At 41.6% G+C, this 20,136-nt stretch overlaps 1 protein-coding gene and 1 long non-coding RNA gene across 8 annotated transcripts in view; one reads left to right on the forward strand and one right to left on the reverse strand.

The window, feature by feature from the left end:
• Positions 1-14,031, reverse strand: part of LOC144305599 (uncharacterized) — a 29,583-nt gene extending 15,552 nt beyond the window's left edge. For 2 of the 6 annotated variants that reach the window (XR_013372619.1, XR_013372614.1), the window contains exon 1: positions 9,341-9,861. This is a non-coding gene — a long non-coding RNA (uncharacterized LOC144305599). Of the gene's footprint in view, positions 1-4,135; positions 4,218-7,150; positions 7,440-9,340; positions 9,862-12,594; positions 12,898-13,772 lie in introns of those variants that run through there. The other 4 variants (XR_013372616.1, XR_013372617.1, XR_013372615.1 and 1 more) reach the window with 4 other exon arrangements.
• HGD (homogentisate 1,2-dioxygenase) overlaps positions 1-19,771 on the forward strand; it is a 41,843-nt gene extending 22,072 nt beyond the window's left edge. For both annotated transcript variants that reach the window (XM_077884593.1, XM_077884592.1), the window contains exons 5-14: positions 800-859; positions 2,747-2,838; positions 3,940-3,974; positions 4,777-4,856; positions 5,609-5,708; positions 7,791-7,915; positions 10,496-10,600; positions 13,030-13,156; positions 16,597-16,778; positions 19,409-19,771. In XM_077884593.1, the coding sequence (XP_077740719.1) occupies positions 800-859; positions 2,747-2,838; positions 3,940-3,974; positions 4,777-4,856; positions 5,609-5,708; positions 7,791-7,915; positions 10,496-10,600; positions 13,030-13,156; positions 16,597-16,778; positions 19,409-19,558 (1,056 nt within the window). In that variant the 3' untranslated portion in view covers positions 19,559-19,771. The remainder of the gene's footprint in view (positions 1-799; positions 860-2,746; positions 2,839-3,939; positions 3,975-4,776; positions 4,857-5,608; positions 5,709-7,790; positions 7,916-10,495; positions 10,601-13,029; positions 13,157-16,596; positions 16,779-19,408) is intronic.
• The last annotated feature ends 365 nt before the right edge of the window (positions 19,772-20,136 follow it).

Raw genomic sequence — 20,136 nt, forward strand, 5'->3', positions numbered from 1 at the left:
TTTATCTGCTGCCAGCCTGGCTGGGTCAGGCCTGCTGCCAAGTTGATTAATAAGTGCTGGGACCTTACTTCTAGTAGGTCCCAGACCTGCTGTTTTTTCTTCCCACTTCCTTAGATCATTTCTTATTAAATTAAAGATTGTTGTGATTTAAACTGAATTGTCAGGCAGCCTGGGGACAAACGTGGGGTTTGGTTAAAAAATTGAACCTGGTACTGCATTTACTAAATCCAACCTCAGTTGGGTGCTTTTTTTCCTCTTAAAGAAATAATTCAAAACTCCCAAGGCTGGAAGTAGAAGTAGAACCTTCCCCTGCAGTGTCAGGAGCCCACACAGAGAGGCTGGCATGCCAGGAAAGGGAGCCGATTATAAATAGCATAAAAAGCAGCATCAGTCAAAACTCACTGATGTGCCTGAGCGAAATGTTAAAAGAAACAAACAGCTTCTGAAATAAGAAGCAATGATCTTTTTTTCACTTTTTTAATTTAAAAGTGCTAAGGAATGAAAACAATATAGATAGATGATAGATAGATAGATAGATAGATAGATAGATAGATAGATAGATAGATAGATAAGATGATAGATTAAACACACACACACGCAAATACACACACAGAACCCAACTGAGATCCTTTAGGAAATAATGGGTAGTTATTAATTTTAAAATAACAAAATTACAAGGAGTTGGAGCCACACAGAAGAACAGCTATCCTTTTTCTGTGTAATCAGTGCTATTTATTTAGAAAGCCGATGGTTTCTCCTTCTAAAAAAATTTTCCTGTTATATGTAATTTTTTTTCTAGCTTCGATGGAAACCATTTGAAATTCCAAAAGCATCTCAGAAGAAAGTGGACTTTGTGAGTGTAAGTCAATACCATCCACACCTTCCTTCTGCTCTCCTTTCTCCCCCAGTGAGTGAGTGATTCAGCCATTTGCTGGTTGAATGCCAAGCAGAAGCAGACTTAGAGGCCGGCAGCAGAGACAGCACCACCTGCCTCTGCTTCCAGGGCTGGCCAAGGGATGTCTTACTTCCAGGCAACAAATGGCCCCTGACACCAAAGGGCACTGGTGAGCTATTTACAACATCTCTGACTGGCCAATGGAAATTGAGCATTTGCCTACCTCAGGTATCTTTGTTTTTGGCTAGAACAGGGGTCCTTATCCTTTTTTCCCCTGGACTCCTTTTTTTTTTTTTAATTTTGTTAGTCACCATACAATACAATATTGGTTTCTGGAGTAGAGTTCGGTGACTCATTACTTGCATACAGCCCAGTGTTCAACACAAATGCCCTCTTTAACACCCATCACTCGTCCAGCCCATCCCTTGCCCGCCTCCCTCCATCAGCCCTCAATTTGTTCTCTATAGCTAAGAGTCACTTTTAATTTGTTTCCCTCTCCATGGACTCCTTTAATTGTCTAGTAAAGCTTGTGGTTTTAAATAAATTACATAAAATTACAAAGAAGTTGTCATATTGAAATACAATGATAAACATATTAAACTAATAAATTTGGTTTTATAGTAACATATGCTTCTAAATCACAAGATCTATGAAAAGATCTAATAACTTTAGTTGATAGAAGTATAAGCATAAACAATATTCTGGAAAAGCGTAACAACTATAATGTGATCTAAAAATATGTGTGATCTCTATCAGTGAGCAGGTCACAGGTACTTCTAATACTTCTATACTTTGTCGCTTACATTCATATTAATTGAAGGAAATTATACATTTCAGAGGTTAGTGAAAATAAATATATAATTTTCTCTCTGTCCAACTTCACGAACTTCATGAAATAGACCCTTGGGCTAGAATAGCATTAACTCAGGGTGACAGCTCAAGTTAATGCAATGATGATTAAAAGTTCTGCTCGGTAGTTATAGGTGTTGGGAGTATTGGAATACTTGAGCTCAGAGCAAACTGTATGTAGGGGAGAAAGAAAAGAGCTACAATGCAGAGAACCTCAAAGAAACTAGTTTGGCAGACCAACCTCAGCCCATGGCTTATTTAGGGAGAGTCCAGGTGCCCAGCCACAGGCCAAATTGTTTGGATTATGCGGAATTCCTTATCTATATTTTAAGTGCCCCAAGCTCTGTGTAGAACCATCTAAATTGATCCCAAACTGGCAAACTGTGTTAAAATACAAAAAGAAATCCTCCACTCTGGGCGAATTATGGATATCTGAAGGAGAGAGCTCTGTCCTTTCCATCTGCAGGTTTGGGGCTGAGGGTTTTGAGAAGACCCATGTGTTAAGGTTTCTTCAACTGCAGATTATCAGCAGACAGGATTATCATTGGCCAGAATGCTCCCACTTCCCTGTTGTGGAAAAATTAGGGCTGATCCCATATATAAGCACACGGCTGCCTACCTGATAAGGTGCATGTAGCTGAGGGGCATTAACTGGTCCCTCATGTGGCAACCTTCCTCCCTAGGCTTCCTAGGTGCCCGGTTTTACTTTTGAAAGAAACTCTCCTCTAGGCTCATCTTAAGCACCAAACTGATAAAATGCCGAGTAAGGTCATTTTAGCCATTGAGATAATCCAGATCTAGGGCCATGACTAGCGACTAGAGAGAGCCACCACTTACCAAACAAAATCCACAAATCTCAGGCTGTCCAGAGCAGACTGGACCCCAAATGTCCACTTGTCCTGTGGAATAGAACCTTGCCTCATGGCTCTCCAGACCAGGAAGAGGGCCAGGCTCTTGGACGAGACTTACATACACCCTTCCTTCTCCTGCGGTCTCTCCCAGGGCCTGCATACCTTGTGTGGAGCTGGAGACATAAGGTCTAACAATGGACTTGCCATCCATATTTTTCTCTGCAACACCTCCATGGGGAACAGGTAAGCGGCTTGATGCTTGCACAGAACATCCTGATTTCCCAAGAGCTGTTGGCCAGAGAATGGAAGCTAGGTAGTTGTTTTATGTTACTGTTTTTTTTTTTTCCCAGAGCAACATTGATACACATTTATTAATAAGTGAGCATTTCAATCGTGACTGACTCCTAGAACATAAACAAGAATTTCACATAACAATGCAAATAGAAAAGAGATGGTGGGCATTGGGAAGCAGAAGTAGTCCAAGAGGCATTTTCACTTTAACCAGATTTGGGTCAGAATATCTCTAATTTCTTCAACTGAGTCCAAAGTCATACTGCATGAGCAGCCATTAAGGGCCACCAGTTGGTAGTGGGTCAAGCTGAGACTTTGGCTTCAGCTAATAACTGTGTAAGTTTGACATTCCTCAATAGAGGAGCTTACATATTGGATTTTTTTTAATCGGAAAAAATATGAAAACGGCATTCCGCCTTTCTTGGGGAAGCAAAATATCACAGTAGATTTGCAGATTATCACTGGAACCTGACTGTTCTATCCAAAACCCTATGCCACTCCTCCTGGCTGAGTAATCTTGGGCATTTAACTTCTCTGAGCCATGACAAGGCCCTGCAGATGTCTCTTTGGATCCAACCTCATATCATAGCACCTCCTTCTTTTTACTCGAGCTGCACTAGCCTTCCTTCAGTTCTTTCAACCTGCCTCAGACCATTTGCATGTGCTGTTCTTTCTGCCTGAAATGTTTTCCCCACTCCCCAAACTCTTGCCTAGATAATTCCTTCAGTTTTCAGCCAAATGTCCCTTCTTCAGGGAAGCCTCTGCTGACTCATCACATTAGATCAAGTTCATTATTCCTTCATTCCCCTGAACTTGACTTTCATAGTGCCATTACAGTTTACGATGACAGAGTTCTGTAATTATTTGATTGCTATCTGACCTCCTACTAGACTCTAAGATGTCTGGGGACAGAGAAGGGGTCATTTTGCTCACCAGTTCATATCCAGCACTGAGCCTGGCACATGGTGGGTAGTAATCAATAATACATGAAGTGAATTCATTTTTCTGGACAGTGTTAAAATTAAAAATCACAGGAATTATTCTTTGTTTTAGATGCTTTTACAATTCAGATGGGGACTTCTTGATTGGTAAGTTCTGAAGATTTCAGTATGAATTGATCTCCAGTCACAAGCTGCTTTTCAATTTTATATATATTATTTTCTTTTGTCCTTCAGTCTGTCTTATATAATACAATCTACAGACTGAGATCTAGAGGCCATGAGTGGTCTGGAAAAGATTCCTGGTGTACCTCAAAGCCCCTCATCTATTTCCTGGTCTCTCTGTCTCGGCCCATCCTTGCCAGACCTTTCTAATACGGGAGATCTGGAAAGCTGAAAAGAAATAGAATAATACCAACATGTGATTAACTTATTAAGATAACTCTATTTGCCTTCAAATCCGCCAAGACCATCTGTCATTGATATCTTCCATTTAGATAGAAATTTTCATGATGCTTTCTGAAACAGAATGTCTATTAGAGAGTCCTCTTGTCTACCTGTTCTATTTGATGGTTTCAGTATTGATATTTTGTAATCACTATTTTGGTGTAGATATTAGATATGCAAATACTGGACTTGCTGGAACTATCAGAAATGAGTGGTTTTCCATCCTATTTCTGCTGTCCTTTCTGGTCAATCCACAGAACTGTGCATATAAAAACTCCTAGCCTGGCAACCAAATATAAGCAGAGTCGATTTTTTTCATTCACTTTCTTCTAGGTAATCAAATTGCTAACCTAAGTTCTCAGAATATACATTTCCCCACATGAGACTCAATAAAGCTCTTTTCTTTTGGAATGAAAAATCAAATGCAGCCCTTGAGCCTTTTACTCTTCATGAAGTGGCCTTCATGAGAAAAGAGTTGTTCACTGGGCCCTGTCTTTTTTGTTAGTTCCCCAGAAAGGAAAACTTCTCATTTACACTGAGTTTGGCAAGATGCTTGTGCAGCCCAACGAGATCTGCGTCATTCAGGTTGGTGATGTGTCCCCTTCTCCCCTGCCTATCCCTAATTTGGGAGCAATCAGATGCTGTAACTACTGTCATTTCCAACCCTAAAATTTCTTGGTGGATCGTGTCTGAGCAAAGGGAGGGAATTTAGTCATGCAGGAGGCTCCCTGTGCAGAAGGGTAAGCAGGCTTGGGTGCATGATTTGTTTTAAAATAGGACACAATCACAAAGCAAAAAGCATTGTCAATATGCTTTCCTAAATACTTATATACACTTTGGATAAGGCTCTGTTCCCACGGATTGATGCGGGTGGGGGGAGGGGGTTCAGTGAAGATTAATTTCTTAAAAATTTGGCTATATTAGAGCACTGGTATCTCTGAACCTAATGAGCGATTAGACTAGAATTGATTTGGGTCACAGATATGATTAGGAGTTAAAATTTTCATTTTAACTTATCTTTGAGTTGGTCACCTCTCAAACATAGCTTAGCAGACTATAGCCTTATTTTTGCATTTGGGGATAGCTGTGGCTCTGGGGAAGATTTTTTTTTTCTAAGATTTTATTTATTTATTCATGAGAGACAGAGAGAGAGAGAGAGAGGCAGAGACACAGGCAGAGAAAGAAGCAGGGTCCCCGCAAGAAGCCTCATGCGGGACTCGATCCCAGACCCAAGGCAGATGTTCACCCACTGAGCCATCCAGGTGTCCCTGGGGCAGCTTCTTTATAGCTACAGGTATGATTTGGGAGTGCACACCACCATCTACTTCCTGTTCCAGAGAGGAATGCGGTTCAGCATAGATGTCTTCGAGGAGACCAGGGGCTATATCCTGGAGGTCTACGGTGTCCACTTTGAGTTGCCTGACCTGGGACCAATTGGTAAATCTTCACTACAAGCTTTTAGGCTCCCTTGAGATATAGGACAGATAATCGCCTGAGAGTTAAACATCCTTCTTCCTTCATTATCTTTCTCCCCTCATTATCTCACTCAAATTTCAACTTTCCTGTCTAGACAACTTCTCTAGACCAAGTGTAGCTGGGAATTTCAGAAACCTATTAAAACTCTCTAAGCAATCCCAGACACTTTTTTTCAACCCTCCAAGGTCAGGGATTCTTTACAATGGCTGACCCAGCTGATGAAATGAAATCATTAATTAGCTCATCAGTGTATATCTATCCATCAGCTAGTCTTGTCTCTATGTTGTTCTAAGGGTACTGATGGGAATCGCACCAAGGGTAACAAAAGCCTCATAAAATACATACATAAAAGTAAACAACCAAAGTCAACCCATTATAAATCTCTTTCTAGAGTAGCATATAGACGGTTGGAGAACAGAAGGTATCTAATAGATTTTTGATTATACAGTATATATACCCTAAAGGATGTAGAAGTTTGGGTTACTAGGGGCCAAAGTCACTAGGAATAGCTTTATAGAAAAGGTAAGATTGACTAAATCTTGATGAAAATTTGAGGACAAATAAAAAGGAAAGAGAACTGCTTAAGCAGAGACAAACATGTGGGAACGAACTTTGTGAATAGGAGGGAGGTTATTTTCTTAAGTCAATAAGTTGTATGTAGACAACAACATAGCGAAAGTCGTTAAACAAGGGCTATATTCCTATGGAAAGGGATATAGACCAAAAGATGTATCATCTACATACCTAACATTCCCACTCGGCACATTCCACAAAATCTACACATTAATTCAGAGCCATGAAGGAGCTGGAAATCTCCTCCATGAGGCAGCCTCCATGAGGTAAGATTAAAACTTTCAAAAGTGAATCAAGGTCCCCCCACCCCCGATTCTTCTGGCAAACTGGAGGCAGGAGATGCAGGAAAGAAGTGAAGGTGGTAGGAGGAGTTGTTCTCAAAACATCTCTTAGAGTGAAAAGAGTGGCTGCGAAAATTGGCCCTTGGTTTCATCTTTGACATGTTTGCTAAAGGTGGTGGCCACACCTCCCAGTTCTTCCTTTCCTTGTCAACAGCTTTTTAGAGTAAAGCAGGACAGGCCAGCATGTGCCTTCTGGTCACTCCCCTGGGGAGATCCAAATAGTCAGAGGAAGGTGGGAGGCAGCAGAGAGGCAGCTGGAGCCATGGTGGGCCGTCTGTCATTCTGCTCACCACCCGCTCTTCCCACTTCAGTCTGGCTTCCTGCTGCTCTACAGTCAGCATAGACTGCAGGTTCCATGGAACATGTACCCTCAAAAATATATATAATTTACTAACCAGTTGGGGGCTTATATTTTTTAACCCCAGGAGATGGAAATGATAAAACACTCCCCAGGTCTCTCTCAGAGTTAAATTATGTTTTTGCACTTACACTTTTTATTTTTGGTCTTTTGATTTATTTTCTTTCTCTGGAGGCAACACTCACTCCTAAGCAAAGGTAAGCAAGCAAGTCCTGAATGCTTTTTCTCCTGAGTGGCAGACAGATATGTCAGGCTGGAGAGCAGTTTTGCAGAATTGTATTGATTCTGAGTTCTGAGAAGCAGAGGCATGCCGAGGCAACAGTATGTAACCCTTCTTTTCTGAGATCAAGGACTGGAGATGAGTTCTAGAATCATCATGGTTTTCTTGGAGGAAAGTTCTAGTATTCTATCAGAACTTCCCTTTAAAAAAAAAAAAAAAAAAAGAACTTCCCTTTACCTCTTTTCTAGTTTCATCCTCTCCCCTCAGCTGCCGTGATGCAATAATGCATGTAACACGGTTGATAAACCATATTTACTCTACAACTTTAGGAGGTGATGCTGGTGATCATGATGATGATTTTCATGATTCTTTTTCCTGATCAAATTCCTTGGCTCCTCCTAGAAGGGTACCAGCTTGGGATTCCAATGAGCCTTTGAACAATGAAAACAAATTGTGGAACGGCTCTTGACGTGGAAGAGAGCCCTTTCTCTTTGTGCAACTGCAGGCATCTTTCCTATTGTCTAAAAAACTTTTGGGTCTCTCTGTTCTAGGAGCCAATGGCTTGGCCAATCCTCGTGATTTTTTGATACCCGTTGCCTGGTATGAAGATCGCCAAGTACCAGGTGGCTACACTGTGATTAATAAATACCAGGGGAAGCTATTTGCTGCCAAACAGGTAAAGTAAGAAAGGTCAGCAGACAGAAAGGGAATAGTTATTAAGCACCTACTGTTTGCTAAGGCCAGTGTTAAATATTTTACATATATTATATCCTCTCGTCTTTACCATACTACTAAGATATTACAAATAAGGTACTATTTGCCTCATTTGTAGGCATGAAAAGGTAGTGACATATAATTTACCAAATGTCATAGTAAATGGCAGAACTAGTATTAGAACCTATATCTGTTTGACTCCAAAGGTTGTGCTCTTTCTCCTCACCAAGCAATAAAAATCCTGGAAAAATGTAGGTCTCTAAAATGGTATGTAAAATATAATATACAGGCAGGGTAATATGTTATGAAAAGGAAAATGAGTAAATAAGCAGATCATCCAAGATTTATATTACCAGAGGCCACCACATTTCAAATACAAGCTATGACTAATATAAAACAAGTAGAACTCAGTTAATTAACTTGACTTAGTTTATACCAGTAGCCTTGTAAACTCAGGAGATAGGTAAAAGAATGGATAATAATAACATAATATGTAATTGTTGATATATTAGCATATATTATATTATTAATGTACTGAATATATATTTGCAGAATGTAATTATATAAGCAAAATAATCCGAAGATTTCTTCTTTTTACCATTATTTATTACCACTATTTTGGGCCCTTTGACCTATAGCTTCTATTTCCAAGGCATATTATTTTCCTTGTACAGCATTTACAAGGTATGCTAATCAGCAGAGGCCAACTAGTTTGGCACTTAAAATTAACCCCTGAGAGTTAATTGCCAGCCTCATTGACACATTGTCACCTTCATATCGTCTGGGTCAGGATTTCTCAAAATGTGGTTTAGAGGCCATTTGCATCAGAAATTCTAAGGGAAGTTATTTAAAATGTGGATCCTTCGATACTATTCCAGCTTGACAAAAACGATAGCTTCTGGGCATGAGGTGTTGAAAACCTACACTCATCAGAGGCATGCTCCCCATATTATTTTTGAATTTAATTGATAGAGAACCACCATTCCAGAGGTGGCCAGCAGTTCCATGGGTTTCTGCTTCCTAAGTGGACTCTGCTGATTGTTTTCTTTTTTTTTTTTTTTAATATTTTTTTCTTTATTTATTTATGATAGTCACACAGAGAGAGAGAGAGAGAGAGGCAGAGACACGGGCGGAGGGAGATGCAGGCTCCATGCACCGGGAGCCCGATGTGGGATTCGATCCCGGGTCTCCAGGATCACGCCCTGGGCCAAAGGCAGGCGCTAAACCGCTGCGCCACCCAGGGATCCCTGCTGATTGTTTTCTATCTGAGTGCCCACACTGATCCATTATCCCTTCTCTGCCATGACCTGTACCCTAAGAGCTTGACCTGCATGGGCTCCCCAGCCAGCTGGTTTTTGGTTGGGTTCAACCAGTGCGAGGTACTCACAGGAAATTGGAAGGCAGGAGGAAAGACAAAAAAGTTGGGAGTTTTTCTTCTCCTTTTCTTCCCTATGTGTGACTGCAACCCTCCATGATCTCAGCTCTTGTTGGATAGCCCCAGTGGCATGCTGGAGCCAGTTCATACTGGCACGCAAGAACTGATATACACATTCTTCCCAGCTTTGTGTTCAGCAACATTATAATAGTAGCTCAAAACTGATCGTGGTAAGAATATTTATACCCCAGAAATTAGCAAATGCTATAAAAACAGTGCATTTTTCTTTTGAGAGCTAGTTGCTAGTTGTTAAATAATTTACCAACACACCACCAGGCAGCCCCTTCATGGTTCTAGCTCTTGCTGGAATCCTGTAACAACTTGTTCTTCCCATATCCCACAGGCCCTGGAACAGCCAGGTCTTCCCACTGTTACTAGGCTCAGAAACCTCAGCGTATCTAGCCAGTTCACTGAACCCTAATCTCTCCTCTGTAAGTAGGCTCTTCAGTAAAATTTTTAGAATATTCTGAGTTAGATTCTGTTTCCAGAACAGAAGCATAGTTGCCGTGGGGACCACCTTTGTGTAACAGAGCACTGATCCTCTCCTATTCCAGAGCAGGCCCAAGAAGGATCACATTGGGATTGCTCTGAAAACTTAAGTTCTTGAGGCTGGAACTCTTAGATACCATCTCACCTTCCTGAACTCACCAACCCAGACAGTGTACCAGAAGCTCCTCTAGGCAGCAATTACCTGGAGAGCAGTCCCAGCAAGTGCACCAGGAAACCCAGACGGTGGCCCAGATTGTCGGAGAATTGCTGACATCCACAGTTTCTCACAACTGTGTTAAAAATTGTTGAAAAGGCACTACTTGGAGAATGTGCTATGCTTCTGCTGCACATGGAATCAGAGGCAGCTGCAGCTTATGAACTGGAAAAATAGGGTTAGTGGCTTAGCAGGGAGGGGATGGTTTGAAGGCATGTGAAGCAACCACAAAATGATTCGGGCTTATACTTCTCCCAAAGGATGGTGTTATTAAATTCTGAGCAAAATCAAATCAAAAAGCGAGACCGTGATGCCAAGTACAAACTGTGGAAGCACAGCTACAAAAGCATTAAACGCTAAAATTACCCTTTCCTGTTTTTTGTTTTGTTTTGTTTTTTGATCAGAATGTCTCCCCATTCAATGTCGTGGCGTGGCATGGGAACTACACCCCCTACAAGTACAACTTGGAGAACTTCATGGTCATTAACTCGGTGGCCTTTGACCATGCAGTAAGTCTGGACCATGGAGGGGCCCTGAGAATAGGGCAGCCAGTGGGTGGGAGGCATCCATATTAGGTTCCCGATACTCACAGATTTAGCATTTCCAGTGTCACCCTTGGAAGCCCAAGATATAGTCATTGTGTTGACAGGAATTTGAATCATCTGCAGCAAAGCTTTGATGAAAGACGAAATAATAACAAGCTATTGGGGGAGCCCAGCCTGACAGGCAACACTCACCCTTGAACACAGCTTAGTTCTTATAGAGTATCACAGCAACTCCTATAGATGGCTAAAAACTTAGTATCTTCTTGGCCAATGTATCCCCAAAAGAAACTAACTGCTAATGTTAGTGATAAAGTGATAAGAAAGAAACAGCTCTGGATTTGGAAAGTTCTTTCTTGTCCTGCTCACAAATGCTGAGTCTGCTGGGTCCGGCTGCCTACTCAGGTACCTCCACTCCTGGCTGTTTTTAGCAATGATGGAGCAGATAGTCCTCTTCTGAAGTTCCTCAGAATGTTCAGTGCTTGAATTTAAAACAAAGGATGTTCTAAAATGTGAACTCAGTCATATTTTTCACTCAATTAGAGGGCCACAAATAGGTCCCTAAGCCCCCAAGGCCCCACATTCGTGATAAAGTGCTAGCTCTGAGACCCTGCGGGAAAGTTCATTTTGCAGCCTAGTTCATGATAGATTAACTTAACCCAAAAGCTGGAGGGATAATTAGAGCAGGAGCCAGAGAACCAAAGACAGAAAGATTACTCTGAGCCAGTTCAGCTTATCTCTAGGGGAACAAAACTACCTTTTGAAGAGAGACAACTTGTAACAAAACCAAAAGGGAATAGAAAATGAGGCATCAAGCCCAAAACAGCATGAAAAGGGATCCAGAGACACTGATAGAGCTTTATTTGAGACTCACTACGTTTTCTTTAACAGTTTCAGATCATTTCTCAAGACAGATGAAGAAGTATAAAGTCTCACGGTGATAGGGGTGGGTTCGGGGCTTGCCTTTGCACAGGTTCAGTCTCTGTTGTGCTGCTACAGTTATTCTTCCAAAATCCAGCTCCGACCATTCTACTGCTGCATGAGAAAACCTTGCAGCCTCCCCATGGTTTAGGATTGTCTGAGCTCTGAAGCATGGTGTTGGATGCTCTCCACCATCTGGCCCTAGACTCATTTTTCCAGTACCAGCTCTTACCCTCTCTCCCTTCTGTAAATGAATTCTGGGCTTTAGCCTTCTTGCCTTTTAGCAAAATTTCTGTGCTTTTTGATGCCTTTTCTATTCTCTGTGCTTAAAATGCCTTTTCCTTTCTTTCCTTCTTTCCTTCCTCTTGCCCTCCTTTTTCTTTCTTTCTCCTTTCATTTTTCAAGACCTTCCTCAAATACCAACTCCTCTGTGAAGCCTTCCCTGATCTTCTCAGGTAGGCAGGCATTCTGTACTCCCTTGGATTTTTATTTATAAGGCTAGATTGACCTTGCCACCTTAGTGTGATTAGTTGTTTACTTACCTGTTTTATGACTCCTCCAGCCCCCAGACCCCTGCCACCAACAATGCTAAAGGGGCAAGAAATAGATCTCAACCATCTTTGAATCCCAGACCCCAGCATGTGAAAGCAAACATGATAATTGATTTCAATTAAGTTGAATCTCAATCTTTCCATTGAAAAATCCAAAATTCTTTTGAAATCGTAATATTGTCCCCCAGCCTATGCCTTCTACATTACCACTCCCCAAACTAATGATGTAATTGGTATAATTTAGACCTGAGAGTCAAACAAGGGAAAGAAAGTAATGAGGGTACCACCTGGAATCTCCGTGATGCCCCCAAAGAGAACTATATCCTACAACTATACCAAAAGTTGGGTACTATTTTATTTCTATTTCCACCTCACTCCAAGCATCCTTTCTGTGGAGAACTCCCTGTGGCACATACCAGCTCTGGTCACCCTGACCTGAGATTGGGAGGCAGGCACGACTGATTCTCAGACCCACAGGGTAATACTCACATGAAATGGGGGCTCAGCAGGGTGAAAAAGCAGCTCCAAATCCTCTTAGCTGGTGTTAATTCACTTTTCTTCAAGCACAGCAAGAAGGCAAAGTCAGATGAGTGATTTCTGCACCTCAACGACAAGCCCAGACTTAGCCTGGCCTGTGTGGCTTGATCAGAAATTACAGTGTTGGGGCATGTGGGTGGCACAGCCTTGGCCTCTTGACCTCAGTTCAGATCTTGATCTCAGGATTGTGTTTTCAAACCCCAGGTTGGGCCCCAGGTTGGGCACAATGCGGGCTCTAGGCTGTAGGTGTGGAGCCTACATTAAAAAAAAAAAAATTAAAAAAATTAGAGCCAACTCAGAAAGCCTTTCCCATGTGGGTGACATGTGTACCATTGTCCAGTCACCACCCTTTTACTGTGGGCTCAGTGTCTCTTTGTGCTTTCACAGGACCCATCCATCTTCACAGTGTTGACCGCCAAATCTGTCCGTCCTGGAGTAGCTGTTGCTGATTTTGTCATCTTCCCGCCTCGATGGGGGGTTGCTGACAAGACTTTCAGGCCTCCTTATTACCACAGTAAGTCTCTATTTCACCATCTAATAAACATTTCTTTAATCACTAAATGCATCACCAAGAATGAATAAGATATTTCATAGCCACACTTAATGAAGTTGGCATTTTTAATTGTACACTAGTCAGCTGTAAATCCAACCTAAAGGTCAATGTACAATTCCACTTCCTGGAGATTGCATTTTTGTACACAGAGCTCTGGAAAGACTCTGAGGTGCATTTCATTTGGAACAGTCTTAAAAACAATTCCCTTTCCTTAGTCAACCTCAGGCCTTCTGACTTATATATATACTAGCTCCCAGGTCCCCCAGATCCCCAAGATATAGCAGTGCACTGAATAGGCAATTTAGGCATTTATAGAAGGTATGGAAGTATGGAAGAAAGGCACTTAATGGTCAAATTCCAGCACCACCTTTTTCAGGTGACACCATTATGGTGGAGAAAAGGATACAATCAATTACCACTACAAAGACACCAGATACTTCATTAATACAGTCAAAGCAAACTACTATCTTTTCTGAAGAGTGTCAGGCTCCTCACAGGCCCTGACTGTTCTCCTGGAAGTTAGTCCCCTAGAGGATCTGCTGTCCAGGAGAGAGAATTACTTTAGTTTAGCCTGTACCTTACATGCTAGTCCTTGATAATTCACTATTTCACAGAGTTATTGTGTTGAGGTTACTTTATATAGCGGTTTTCAAATTTTCATATGTGTCAGTGTCACTGGAGGGCTTGTTAAAACACAGATTCTTGGGCCCCACCCTCAGAATTTCTGCTTCAGTAGGTCCAGGGTGGGGCGTGAGAATTTGCCTTTGTAACAAGTCCCTATATGCTGCTGATGCTGCTGTTTCAGGAACCACACTTTGAGAACATCGAGAATATAAAAATCACTTAGAATGCCTACTAAAAAAAATTCATCCCAGCACCCACTCTCAGAGAGTATAATTAGTTGGTTCTGAGATAGAACCTCAGAATCTGCATTTTGAGTTAACAAGTCAGAGGATTCCGACACAGAAGGTCTATAGGCCACATGTTGAGAAGCACTGGCCTGTGGCTCATCGCCCACCCAAGGAGAAGGCCAATAGAGCCATCTAAGTTAGACACGTTTGCTATTATGTTACAGCTTTCAAGCTACTTTGGTTTGTAGTTCAGTCATCTGAAACAAATGACCTTGTGAAATGCCTCTTATAATTTTTTAAAAGACTCTCAAGTACATTTGACCCAGGATAGATAAATATCTGAAAGGTATGGTTGCCTGTGTTAGTTGGAAAAGCCACAGAACCCCAAGTTAGAGATTATTTTTTCCAGAGATATTAAAACTATTGCTTTAGCAATAATCAAAATCTTTGCTACTTTGATGTGACTTTATAGGAAAAGTGGAGAATTATTTCTGTAGAAATATTGCCTCCAGTCATCTTAATGTATTTGAGTCAACTGGATTCAACATTAATCAGAGAGGCAAGGTCTACCCTCCCTCTGTCCTTTGAAATATAGAAAACGATATAGAAATGTCATCACCAAAGTCATTGCTACCTAAATTCATATTCAGATCAAAGCTGAATTCTGTACTGCTCTCTTCTTAAAATTAAACCATGAAGGTGACCCTGAGGACACCTAGATTGAGGAGTGTGACAGCATATTTCAGTCATGAGCAGAACTGCTTTTAAAATATAGGCACATTATGCTTATAGTTACTTCTTTTCCTCTATGTCTGCTTCATGGAGAAATGAGTAGAGCTATGATCTGGGTCTTACCTTTTCTATAGGGGCCTGCAGCAGCATTTTGTTTCCTAGGCAGGATGAACATGGTTGCCTAGGCAATGACAGAAATATTTTGGCACTCAGTTATACTTCACATGTAAGGAAGAGGGCTGGGGCATTTATCATGCCAAATGTCCAGCTTTGCAAGGGTTGCCAATGCCATAGCTCTCTGCTTTGTTCATAGTCTGCACTCTCAGCCCTCTCACAGGAAAGACTATTAGAGTAACTTTGGATGGGCTGTGACTTACTCCTTTCTATCATAGCACTTAGCACAGTGTCCAATTACGTATGTGAATGGATGGATGGATAGACAGATAAATGGGGTAGGGAATGGACAAGTGTGGGTAGATGGGTGAATGAATGAAAAGGAATTTAAATTTTCTCAGGTATTGTATTTAATTCTTGCTCTAAGTGTGCTGTTGTTCTAATAAAGAGCTTTATTTCTTTTTCTTTAAAGAGCTTTATTTCAATAGAAACATATGATTGAAAGAGTGGGAATGTGGTGATTTTTGTAAAATTTTGTTGACTCCAGAAAGCACAACTAAGACCAATGTGCTTAACTTAGATTAAAGCAAGTTCCCATTTAATATGAGAGAAATTACTAACACCCAGAGCTTTTAATAATATACTAGGTTGCTTTGTTGAGTAGAGAGCTTCCATTCACAGGAAGCATGCAGGCAGACCCCAGGAAGTAATCAGTCAGGAATGATATAGAATATTCTTCTGTATTGAGTAGAAATAGTGATCCTTTCCAATTTTAAAATTTTAGAATTCTATAAAGAGAATATCAATGGAAATAGAAAAAAAAAAAGAATGAACCTAAGAGGCATTTTGGAGAATAGAAAATAAGATGAAATGTTCAGATACAGAAGATAATGTTTGTTAGACTATATAGCATTTATGGACAATTTTTACAGCTGCTAAGATACTTTCACAGAGATTATCATTTGGTAATAGATTCCAAGTCCAGGGTTCTTTCCATTATATGAATCTTCCATCAACACATTCCCACACATACACACTTCATCTCAGTTTTCTGAATTGGAAACCAGAAATATGGTGATACCATGTACTACTGTGAGGCTATTTGGAGGAGGATCAGATCAGATCTAGAAAAGAAGATGAGGGAATTCCCAGGTGGCTCAGCATTTTAGCACCTGCCTTCAGCCCAGGGCATGATCCTGGAGTCCTGGGATCAAGTCCCATGTCAGGCTCCCTGCATGGAGCCTGCTTCTCCCTCTGCCTCTCTCTCTGTCTCTGTCTTTCATGAGTAAATAAATAAAATCTTTAAAAAAAAAGGAAAAGAAAAGAAAATGATTTTAATATAGGGCTTATCAGCCTATCAGCCCATCCACTCTTTATTATAACTTTCATTTTAATTATTATTAAAATTCTTCTCTGGGCTATGGTTTTCTTTAGATCCAACATCATTTCTTTCAGGCAGTGGAGCTTAAGACCTCTGATAATCCGCACGTCCATCAAGTAGAGTTTTGCCCACCAGGAGTTCCACACTAATGAATGTTTTGCAGGTTCCCCTCCCTCCCATCTATCTTTATTCTTTAGTAATCCTAAAAAAATTATAAAATTCTCCTATCTTCTTGGCATTCCATAGACATAATGCTTGAGAGGTCTTGGTACTTTACCAGTCTTGATTGGATACTAAAAATAATACTATTTCAACCTTCCCAGGGAACTGCATGAGTGAATTCATGGGACTTATCAAAGGTCATTATGAGGCAAAGCAGGGTGAGTTCCTGCCAGGAGGAGGCAGCCTGCACAGCTCAATGACCCCCCACGGGCCTGATGCTGACTGCTTTGAGAAGGCCAGCAAAGCCAAGTTGGCACCCGAGAGGATTGCTGATGGCACCATGGTAAGCAAATTGAATGCCAGGCTCTGGCAGCCTCTGGGTTCTCCAAATTTCTTGAGAGTACTGGCTAGTTGTTTTTTTGTTTGTTTGTTTGTTTGTTTGTTTCATTTTTCCAAAGTCACAGAGAAGTCAAGAGAGGAGAGTGTGTGTCTGTGTGTTTATTTATTCCCATGTGTGTATGCACACACCCCTGTGTGTATACTAGATTCCTGATGTGGAAGGGTGAAAAGAGCTTTGGACTTGAGTCAGATCTGAGATCAAATCCTAGCTCTTAGTTCTTGCATGACCTTGAACAAGTCACTTTAACTTCTCTGTGCTTCATTTTCCCCATTTGTAGAATGGGTGTGGTGCCCACCTCAGCAGGTGGCTATATTTAACCTTATAGACTGTCTAGCACTGTTCAGATATAAGGGAATATTGTGAATATTACCTGTATGCAGCCCAGAGTATATACGCTGTGTCCCAGAATCATCTCTGCTTTTTGAGGTGACCCTCTAGGGCTACACTACAGTACCCAGGGATGCAGGATGTCACCTTCAGTGGAGTTCTCAAGCCAAGGAGAATCAGGAAGCCTTTCTTCACTATAGTCAGGGCTTGTGAGCAGCAGTTCTCAACGGCTTTCTCATTTTCTTTTGCTCTCCTTTGGCATGGGACGAAATTGATGGGATTGAAAACCTGTTTTGTATTCTTCCTGTATCAGGCTATAAACATTGAGGCTGAACAAAATTGCAGTTGGCTGCGGTACTTGATTTTTATTTTATTTTTGAATTCTTGGAGGTGGAGTTTATGGACCACAAGGAGTAATTTTATGCTAAATCACATGCAAATTTGCTTTACCTTTTCAAACAAATGCCTTCAGTGTAATCTGACTTTAATAAAATCAATAGCACAGGCCTGCCTGACTCCATACCTAGTTTGCAAACAGAGAGCATTATCTGTCTCTCTATCCAATGCAGTTTGATTTCAGTCCCAATTCCAGGACCAGAGTTGATGAAGCTGATCTGCAAGGGAAAAGGTGCAGAGTCCCACCTACTTGACCTTGGCTCTTTCCCTATCCAAGAGTCTTTGCAGAATTTCTGTGCAACCCTACTTCTCTGTGAGATGTGGTTTGACAATTTCCATTAAGCTATTGCCTCCAAAGTCTCTTTGGGGTACATAGGCTACCCTAGAACTGCCACTTAGTAACCTTTGGTGCCCAACTTGGCTCTGGATAGTTAGTGTTATCAGGGAGCAGTGTTCTGCATCAGAGAAGCAATGACAGGGCTGTTTTTATGAGGAGCAAGACCTTGGGAGTTGCCTAAGGCTTGGGGAACTAGCCAGAAAGAGCTATCCTTATAAGGGATTAAGGGCAGGACAGAAGCTGGGTAGGGAGTTCAGGATACCTGGCAGGGTTAGGGTCCGGCACTTTGCCTAGACCTAACTTTAGGTCTCCATCCTCATTTCCCATTATATAATTGGGACCCAGGCCCATCTATACACCTTATCCTTATTCCGGTTTGGAATAAATAAACTTTGTTCAATACTGCCTCCACAGCTCAACTGGAATGGGGTTTTGTCGCTCTAGTCAGACAACAAGGCTCTTAAGCAGTCCTCAGAAATACAAGAACAGCCATAATAATAACCCTTATCTCCAAATAGTGTTCATAACATGCATAGCACCTCCGTGTGATCTCATCTGGTCCTCACGTTAAGCTTGTCATGGGAAGGCAGGCAGGGGCAATCATCTCCCTTGTTTATAAGTATAGGGAGGCTCATGTACATTAGACACCAGTACGAACACGGGTACTCTGGGATGTGACACAAGAGAACTTTAACTTCCTTTTGTGCATTTATATTTTCTAAATTTCCAGTAATGTGAACACATAAGAATTGTAGGGTTTTATTCCGTTTTTGTTTTTATTTTATATTTAAAAGCTTCAGTGGATAGGAAAATCAGCAATTGGTGAAGCCAGAATGTCTAAGCTGCACAGAGCATTTGCATATTCTTTCTGTTGAGGACAAAAACCTGAACACAGCAGGGCATCCACCATTCAGAATCTTCTAGAATAGGGTTCTTGAAAGTGCTACAGTCCTGCCTGCCTCCTCCTTCTCTTCTCCTCCTCCTCCTCACGCTCCCTTTTCCTTCTTCCTCTTTTCCCAGCCCATCTCTTGGTTGGAGTCCTGAAAAAGAGAACTCAAATCCCATTCTGCCACTTCTTACTACCATCACCTGACAAGCCATTTCCCGGCTTTGAGCCATAGTTTCCTCCTCTGCAAAATGGGGAGCAGGGCCTCCCCACAAGGACATAGCCTCAGTATGATGGTTTCTAAGAAGATGAACAGTCCTCGAACTCTCCCTTTCTGCCCTTGGATCTAGCAAATTTAGCTCCATAATGCCGTAAGGACAATGTGAGGCTTATGGGCCCAATTCTGTTTTATAGAATGAAACGTGGAGCTCAGAGAAGTTAAAGTCTCACTCACATAAGTGGCCGAGCCAGAGTCGGAACCCAAGGCCTGTGGTCCTCCCCATGTCAGCACCCGCAATTTATTATTCAGATTCTGCCTACCTACATCTTTTTCTTTGACGTGTAATCAAATATGTTTTATTATCCATCTCACTTCTTCTTTCTTGTCCCCCTCCTCATTTCCTACAGGCATTTATGTTTGAATCTTCTCTAAGTATGGCCGTCACCAAGTGGGGGCTCAAGTCCTCTAGTTGTTTGGATGAGAACTACTATAAGTGCTGGGAACCTCTCAAGAGCCACTTCACCCCTGATTCCAGGAAACCAGCAGGACCTAACTGAGACTGGAGCATTTGCTGCCAAAATTGAAAATGGATCTGTGTGGTTTTGTTTAGAATTTCATGCCCTCTGGTAGTATGGGGTGGGGGGGGGTGGTTAAAATGAGAACTCATTTTTTCACAGTCAAGTAATTCAGACATTTGTCGAAATGTATTTGGAAAGTTCTGTGTCAGCTTAATTACTCAATAAATACTTGGCTGATGCTCTGTGTAAGTAGTTAGTGGTCATAATCAGGTCTTGATGATACCTGTCATGGCCACATTAGGGGCCCATGAGATCATCTCAAAATTAAGAGCCCTTCACATGAGTTCAACCTGAATGCCTTTATCCCAGGAGTGCAAATCCAGAGTGTCTACCACAGGCCACAAGACCAAGTCACAAGGAAGGACCATGAACTGAGGCTGAAGCCAAGGTCATGGTCCCAGGCATAGAGAAGCACAAGGGTTCAGCAGAGCTCCAAACATCCAGTGTCATCCTAAAACACATGGGCAGCCAGGCCAGCAGGCTATCTAATCATGATAGTCATGTAGCAGCTAATATAAATGATTATGGACAAAAAGCCCAGCCACGAAGAAGGAGCT

Source organism: Canis aureus, chromosome 35 (assembly GCF_053574225.1).
Source record: "Canis aureus isolate CA01 chromosome 35, VMU_Caureus_v.1.0, whole genome shotgun sequence".
Lineage (NCBI taxonomy): Eukaryota > Metazoa > Chordata > Mammalia > Carnivora > Canidae > Canis > Canis aureus.